At 36.9% G+C, this 8844-nt stretch overlaps 1 protein-coding gene and 1 pseudogene across 1 annotated transcript; both read left to right on the top strand.

Annotated features, from left to right (window-relative positions):
* The first annotated feature begins 6142 nt into the window (after positions 1-6142).
* LOC127094001 (uncharacterized) lies at positions 6143-6904 on the top strand (annotated as a pseudogene).
* A 576-nt stretch (positions 6905-7480) lies between these two features.
* LOC127094000 (ATP-dependent Clp protease proteolytic subunit 3, chloroplastic-like) lies at positions 7481-7942 on the top strand. The gene has a single exon (XM_051032882.1). It carries the CDS (start codon positions 7481-7483, stop codon positions 7940-7942), a length of 462 nt encoding a protein of 153 aa, XP_050888839.1.
* Positions 7943-8844: the final 902 nt, after the last annotated feature.

Genomic DNA, 8844 nt, shown 5'->3' with positions numbered 1-8844 from the left:
GTTGACACACCTCAAAATTCAACTCCTCATATCTTTCAATATATGTGGAGTTAGTTAAAATTGAGGTCAGATTCGTGCTCTACGCCATTTTTTCTTTCAGATCATATCCTCCTTTTTTTATCTTAGTGATGGTTTAGGGTGGACCAGTCCGGTGAGGTCCACCGGAGAAGAAGACCGGAGCCACAGCTCCGGCCATGCGCTGACATGTCTCCCAGCCACATGATCTTGTTATTTTGTTCTAATCTCACGCATCCGTTGTGATTACCAAGTGTGTGGCACGTTGACTCGAGTGTATCATGGAACGCGTGTTCTAGACCACTTGATCTGCCACCTCAATTAATGAGGGAGATCAAGTGGCTCACGTTTTTCGGTTATTTTTTTATTTTCTTTTATTCCTTTTATTTTCATTAATTCATATTAATTTTAATATTGATCCAAAAAATATGAGTTTCACCAAAAAAATTCAAATATTTTCCTCTTTCATATTCTAAATTAAAACTATTTTTTGGATCATTATTAATATTTTTCATGATTTAATTGATTTTTCATTTGTTTTTAATTGTTTAAAAATACTTTTAAGTCTTTAAAAATTCTGAAATTTTTTCTCCAAGGTCCTTTGACCTTGTTTGACCTATGATAAATCTCATGGCCATTTATTTGGTGTTTTGATGAGGTTTTAGGAATTTGACAAACCATATTTAATTTAAATGCATTATTTTAGTATTTTTAATTGGAATAAATGCAAAATAATTTTGTTGACCAATTGTAATGACTTGTTTATGTTTGACTCTTGTTGTTGGGCCTTGATCAAGGTTGATTTGACTTTGTCAAATTAATATCATTGGATTTAGGGGATTGATGGAATGTACATTCCATCTCCCAAAATGAATGAATGATATTAATTTGGTAAAAGTCCTCATTTGATTAATTTGTGATTTCAACCATTCCCATCCCTCTTCATCTCATTCCCCATCTTTATGCATTCATCTCATTTGGCCTATGATATCTCAAAGTCCTAATGCTAGTTGATTGAAAAATTAACATGAGTATGGATGAGATTAGGCCACACCTTTTGCATATTCTTTTTGTGTGTGGTATGTTTCATGAGCATAAAAGGCATAGCATTCTAGTTAGTAAGATTGTAAGTCTCCCCTCTTTCATGGTATTATGTGGAAACTTGGCCTTCTTTCCTTCCTTTGGAAGATGTTTTGACTCAAGGATTCATGTTTGTGATAAGTGGGTTGAGTGTTCTCCAAAGAATGTCTAAGAATGAAAAGCAAAAACAAAACAATACTAACTTCTAACCTATTAACTACTAACTTTTAATTTCAAGCCCTTTACTTCAATGCCATTTAATTCTAGCTTTTATACATTTGCCATTGTTCATATCATTCTAATTGTTTATGTTAATGCAATTTTCACTTTGTCCACTTGGACCATATTGTGTGATATATTTTGTTTGTGTATACTTTGTTTGTTTGTGTGGTCTTTGATCATTAATGTACATAATAATAACAAAAACCCTAAAAACATTTTGTGTGGACTGTTGGCTTGATCTCGGACAAATGGACTTAGAACTTAGGTAACACTCCTATGCTAAAGGACTTGGTCAATGCCAACTTATTGAGAAACCAAGTGCTTGCAATTTAAAACTTCATCTGATACATCATTCAATATCTCTCTAAGTTCATCTGCAACATGATCATAGTGAAGTTGTTATTTTAAACATGTGACTTGTGGAATTCATTTGTTATATGGGCTTCCTTGAAGAAGATCATGGAATGGATAAGCTTGGATGTGGCCATCTTTATTTGATGCCTTGCTCTTCAAGATAATATAATTGTGCATTTGTGTGTTGCTTGATTCAAAAAGTCCAAGGGAATTCTGGGTTTCTATTAACATTCTTGTCTATTGGATTGCTACCCATTTGGTCAGATCTTTTCAACTCTAAACTTTTAATTTTGTACATAGGAAAATCTCTTCATCTTCTCCCCATTTCTTAAATTTCAAAACCTCTCCCTCTCTTTTTCAAAATCTTCTTTGATTGAACTTATTTTGTTCTAAACTTTGACCATTTTTTGCAAAAAGATAGAAACTTTGGCCTTATGCCATTGCATTTTCAAACTTCTTTTCTTAAATCAAACTTGTAAATAAACTTAACTATACTTGACTTAAACTTTCAAAAAGCCAAAAAGAACTAACTCATTCAAACCATTTTTAGGCCTTTGTGCCTTTCAAACTTAATTTTTGTTAAAAGCAATGCATCTACTTTGAAATTTGTATCACGAACTACGAGGTTTTGATCCCTCATTTTTATGTTGGTACGTAGGCACAAGACCGAAGGTCTTGCCAAAAACAAAAATATAACTAATGAATTATTTTCTCATCCCCCCATTTTATTTGTTTGTAAACATCACTTTGTACCAAATACATATGCACACAAAAAGGGTTCCCTAGGAGTACCTAGGATACTTTGGGTGCTAACACCTTCCCTCTGTGTTACCAACCCCTTACCTGTAATCTCTGGCATTTTATTAGTTTTGATTTGAAAACTTCTTACTTTTTGGGTTTTGTTCATACTTTTTTCCTTTTCCCTTGGAAACAATAAAAGTGTGGTGGCGACTCTTGTTATTTGATCTCTAGCTTATCCATAGCTTGATGATCATGAATTTACCGCTATAGAAATTAAGTGGCGACTCTGCTGGGGAGTAATCTCCAGTGGGTTTAGCCTACTTTTTGTGTGTATATATTTGTATATATGTGATGTTTGTATATATGTATGTGTGATATAATCTACTTGTTGTGCTTGGTGATCTCTGAGTGGTGAGATAAGTTCTAACCCGGACTTGAGTGCAATTTGAAGAAGAAGGGCGATCCAAAACGCAGCAGAATTTAAAATTTCTCCTTTAGTGATCCTTATGAATGGGCATGATCAGTGATAGAATTGTTACCTCTTGTGGCAATTGTAACCTTTGATGCAGATCTACGGAGTGATCACGAACGTTGAACGATGACAACGCCTCTACTCAGTCCACACGAACGGATTCCTTCAATCTCAGTGCTAGCTGCTACGAATGAAGGCTTTGAGAGAGAGAGAGAGAGAGAGAGAGAGAGAGAGAGAGAAACGAAATTGCAACTGCACAAATGCTTCTACGCAAGGGTTCTATTTATAGAACCACTTGTGTGGGCTGCAAGCTAAAAAGCCCACTCAAGTGTATGTGGCCCATATCTTATAATATGCCAAAATCACTTAAGCGCGTGGTACCTTACCATATTTCGTATTCTACTTAAGTACACCGTACCTTACGATGTTCTACAATTCACTTAAGGGCACCGTACATTACGGTATTCCTTAGTTACTTTATCTCTCATCAATCCGTCCTTTTGTGTGTGACCCTGTAGGTTTTCGCGGTATTGGCAATTATATTAAATCACGTATTTAACATAATAAATAGTGAGCGGTATCTAGCAACACATCACTGCTACCCAAGATACGAAAATGTCATGTGATCTGACAAATCCTTTTGTGATAATACTTATATGTACAATTACCCTTTTGCTCTTATGTCTATATTGAACACAAGGCATAGACTGTGTCATCCTTGTCCAGTTCAATATTAGGCCCATAGACATTTATCCTGTTACGCAGGATGGGCAAATTCCATCTAGGTCACTCATGTCCCTTAGCACGCTTCGTGGAGTACCCATCAACTGTCTTTATGGTCATCCAGTTACGGACAATGTTTGATCAGCAATAAGACACTCGACTCTACATCTAGGGTCCATAGTGGTTTCAGGTCGAAGGGTGGTATACACCATTATCACCATGAGAATAACTTATGACACTTTGCATAACATTCTATATAGTATTCTCATAGCGGGTCAATCCAGTATAAATATTACTCTTAATATTCATACCTATGTTTAAGACTTGATAACTCCTTATCCATGATCCATGAGATATGATCATTAGTCTATATACATAATAGTCTTAATGCTTTAATGTTATCCCACTTCACAATAAAACTCGACTAAGGATACTTTAAGAATAATGTCCTTATGTTTAATGTGATCTCATGATTAAGTCACACTTGATACATTAAACGAACTAGCTATTCTAGGGACTTTATTAAACAAATATTATAAAGAAAAAGACTTTTATTATTAATAAATAATTCGATACAAGTACCAAAAGTATTGGCCTCTAGGGCTTACACCAACACAATTAAGATAGGAGGATGGTATAGTCATGTTCGACTTGTGTGGAGTAGTCCTTAATAAGTTAGCTTGAGACTCATCTGATCAGTGGATACTCTTTTGGATTTGGAAATGTCACACAAGTATTTGTGGTTAGGCATTACTATCTTTAACTTGGGTCTGAGAAGCTGAGGACCGTAGAACATTTACCCCGTCTTGGACTATTTAGGACGTAGTGCAGAAACTATTCAAGTCTAGACTTGATAACAGTTGTTACACGATACTACACTCAGACGAGTTTCCCTTGAGAATATTATGGGTCGATGAGTCAGTCATCTTAACCTGTAATATCCGATAGATGGAATTAAGACTCTGGGAACTTTTTAGAACATGATCTACAGGTTTTTATCCTTAGTTCACTCCTTTGGGATGGTTCTTACCCAGACTCCATGCTCGTGACTTACAACAAACCCTTGATTCTTGGTTGATCCAATCAAGTCTTGTCAATATCACTGGAACTTGGGTGTTGATAAGGTGTAAACCATAATCCACCAAAATGGATGATTGATCTTGACAATGACTTGATTCATCCCTTGACCTTTGTTTGTTTGCCTTGTGTGTGATCCCCTATTTGTGATTGTTACATTCATGCATTCATGCGCATCATAACATTCATCACACGAAAATTTCAAGGAACTGAGGTATTATTTGCAAATATTTTCAGACCATGGATTGAGGACGAAGGAACACTAAGAAGTACAATTTCAGATGTCCCTACTTGAAAGAGTTAAGGAAGCTAGCATCTTTTGTATTAGATCCCTTGGACTTCAAACAACGTCATGGGAAACTTTTGTCCATCTTGTCTGCTGATGTGGTTGAAGGACTCTTGAGTGTATTGGTGCAGTTCTATGATCCTCTCTACCGTTGTTTCACTTTCCCAGATTTTCAGCTTGTGCCTACATTGGAGGAGTATTCTCATCTCTTGGGGATACCTATTTCTAGTAGAGTGCCTTTTAGTGGATTGGAGGAGATTCCCCGATCTAGTATTATTGTTGAACTCTTTTGTCATACTTCGATTTTGGTCCTGAATTTTTTCCATTTTTTCACTTTTTATTTGGCACTTGGCCTAAAGTTCATTTGCATACATTCATGACCAAAGGCAACCATTAACCTCCAAATCCTTAATCATGTATCCATAATCATTTCATCATTTTCAAATTAATTCTAGGAGTAGCAAACTAAGTTCAATTTGATTTTGATCCAAAATTGACTTTAGAGATTCAAATTGATTTTGAGGATTAGATTAATTTTGGAAATTATCTCAATACCTTTTGTCAATTTAATTTTAGAAGTTTCAATTAATTAGCCATGGTTGTATTATTTGTTGGTAGGCCATTTAACCACTTTTTTTATCATAAAAAATTCTGCATGAGTTTACAAATTTCAGCCCATATCCAAATTCCTTAAACCCACAATTAAATCCATTTTTTCAATCCAATAACCCAACTCTATTTTTAAATCCATTTTTCAAACTATATCCAAAATCCATATCCATTTTCATTATCCATTTGGAACCAATTTAAACCATTTCATATCCAAAATCCATTCAATCATAACAATTAACCAACTAACCCAAAGTTCATTAATCCAAAACAATTATCCAACAAAAACAAAAAGACTTTACTTTATCACGTGTGGATTGGCTAAATTGAAAGTATGCATTAAAGATACACATATGTTGCTCTTGTCAACTTATCAGAAGAAGGAATACAGAGAGAAGCTAAAGCAAATAAAAAAAAGAAGAAGACTAATTTGCTAAGCGAATTGTCTGATGGTGCTGTTCACAAGCACACTGCATCCACGCTTCCATTTGCCGTGCATTTTCTAACCAAAAAGCTGCTACCAAACGAATGCCACGACAATCACAGTATAAACCAACTGCAGCATGAAACATAACACACCACACCACTTCCAAATCTTCACAGAGTCACCGAAGAAAAACGATGTTTCAAGAGACGAAGTTGTTCAGATTCTTCAAGTTATTGCATCCTCCGAGAGGTTCTGGCATAACTGGGATAATCTCAAGAGTATGCTATCATTTCAGCTGAAGCAGGTATTGTCCGAGTACCCTGAGGCAAAAATGACAAGTGAGAAGCAATATGCTTCGCTAAGAGAATCCTACTCTGATTTGGTCAACAAATTGATTGATGCACTTACATGTTCTTATTTGATGGCCCACCGTTTACATTGCAAAGGGTTTGTGAGATTCTGTTGGACGCAAAAAAAAAACATTTATCCAAATCCTTCCAAGCTTGCTTTAGCTCTTGAAAAGAATTTGTTAGTTACATCTACATTGGCAATCTGCACTGATCCATATCCACAAGAACCAGTACAAGAGACTGATGCCATAGAGAAGCCAAGTGAAAAACAGCAGGAGCAGCAATCTGATGGCGCACAAAATGGTACTGAGCCTTTGGTAACAGACAATGACGAGGTAATGATTGAGGCTGATACGAGTGATGATGTGACCATTGAAATGGAAACTTTTGAAGACACCAATTCTTGTTCTTGTCATATGTCCAATTCGAGAGCTTACTTGTTAAGCTGCTGCAAAAAGCAACTCATCAATTATACAATCAAATACTACACATACATTGACCAAATGGACAAAAGAATGCACTTGGATTTGGTCTTGAACTTACCATGACAAACCTTACACTTGCATCCTGTCATCACCTGCAACAACCTACAAAACCAACTGGAAACAGGCCAATGATGCTTCCATAATCCAAAGAGCATGAGCTATTGTTTAATTTGAGAAGGGCTAGCTACTACCTTCCCAAGTCAGTATGGAATTTCCTTGCAGCACATCATGAAAACCTGCCCTGGAGTGTGTTAGCATACCGGCCATTAACAATATAACATAATCAAGATAGGCTTTACAAACCAAGGTCATAAGTGGCAAGAAATATCATCAACAACCCCAGATGGCTTGTTATTACATCTGGGCAAGACTGTGCTTGCAGAAGCTCCAAACGGTGGAAAGGTGGAGCGAACTGCAACGTGTAATCTTCATCTGAAACCAAGAAATGAACAGATTGATTAACAGGAAAAAGTGAAATTGTTTGAAAGCCAAAAAGAGATGGGGTTATAGTACTCACTTTCTGTAACTGTTCCATAAAGCCTCCAACCTGCCATCAAATAGAATCAATGTCAAGCTGCAAAGGAAACCATGAAATGCTGAGCATGTCCAGTTAGAAATGCCTAGGCGAACCAAGACTGCATGAATCAGTGCATGCAGGATCAATATGATGCATACTTGCAATTGAACTATGCCTTAAAGCACATTTGGGTGCAAGTCGTGATTTTCTTTGAACCTGCAAAACACTTCACCAAAATAGATGCTCTCGCTAGTCTGACTGCTGACGACACTCTTGACACTACCAACATGCTTCTCCGTCAAAGAATTGTCTTTTTGGGTTCTCAGGCGGATGATGTGACTGCAGATTTTGTAATCAGTCAGCTTTTGTTTTTGAATGCTGATGACCCTAAGAAAGACATCAAGTTGTTTATAAATTCACCTGGTGGTTCTGTTACTGCTGGAATGGGAATTTATGATGCCATGAAGTTATGCAACGCAGACGGGTCAACAGTTGCTTTGGACTTCCAGCATCCATGGGTGCATTTCTCCTTGCTGCAGGAACAAAACAGAAGAGATATTGTATGCCGAATTCTAAAGTTATGATCCATCAACCGCTCGGGTCTGTTGGCGGAGTAGGTACAGAAGTGAAGCATCTGTAATGCCGAATAACCAGCATAACCTGCACGAAAGAGGAAACTCAGAGGGTCATCAAAAGACTCAATGTTTAATCCAAAAGTTTCAAATTCAGTTCCAGAATATTAAGGAGATCACAGGACACATTTCATGAGGTCAAAAGAAAGAGGGACAGAAGAAAGGAGTGGAAGAAAGACTTCTGTTACAGGCAAAGATAGTGGCGCTCGTCTACCTTCTGAGAAAATTGTGCCACAACCACCAGCTTCTCAAGAGATAATATCTAAAAGGAAAATTTCCAGAACAAGCTCTGTGCATATTACTGCTAATGGTCCTACAAATGTGGCTTCTGGAACTATAAGTAGTGTGAGTCCTGCCCCACCACCTGCTGGAAACGGAGACATAATGGTTCAATCTGTTGTCAATAATAATAATAATGTGGATAGTGCTCATTTCTCTTCTTCTGATCCAATATTGGTTCCAACTGATAATTCATGGCTTCCTGGTGTTGTCGTTGCAATTAGACACGAAGTGGGAAACCAACACTCTCTTGGAGAATCAAATGCTGTTAACTCAACAGTGGTTGGAGTTGGAATGTCGATGGAAGGTATCGAACAAAATCCCATTGTTTATGATCTGATGTCTGAAATGGCATTTCAGCACAACAAAATTGATGTTAAGGTGTGGGTTGATTTGTATTCAATCTTGTCGGCTAGAAGCAGGTCTAAGCATGGCTGTTTTGGTTGGTGTAACTTTAATCCAACTGTTGGCAAGCATTCGCTATTGTCGTTCTCTCCGCCAAAGTTACCGCTTCCATCACAGAATCATACCTGCAATCAAATCAACACATTGCTTTAGGGTGGGATTCGAGGATG

This window comes from Lathyrus oleraceus, chromosome 6 (genome assembly GCF_024323335.1).
Source record: "Lathyrus oleraceus cultivar Zhongwan6 chromosome 6, CAAS_Psat_ZW6_1.0, whole genome shotgun sequence".
Taxonomy (NCBI): domain Eukaryota; kingdom Viridiplantae; phylum Streptophyta; class Magnoliopsida; order Fabales; family Fabaceae; genus Lathyrus; species Lathyrus oleraceus.
This window is presented reverse-complemented; position numbering and strand designations above follow the sequence as displayed.

Bases quoted from the DNA above. Each gene is read 5' to 3' on its own strand.
- LOC127094000 (XM_051032882.1), top strand. From the start codon at position 7,481: ATGAATCAGTGCATGCAGGATCAATATGATGCATACTTGCAATTGAAC.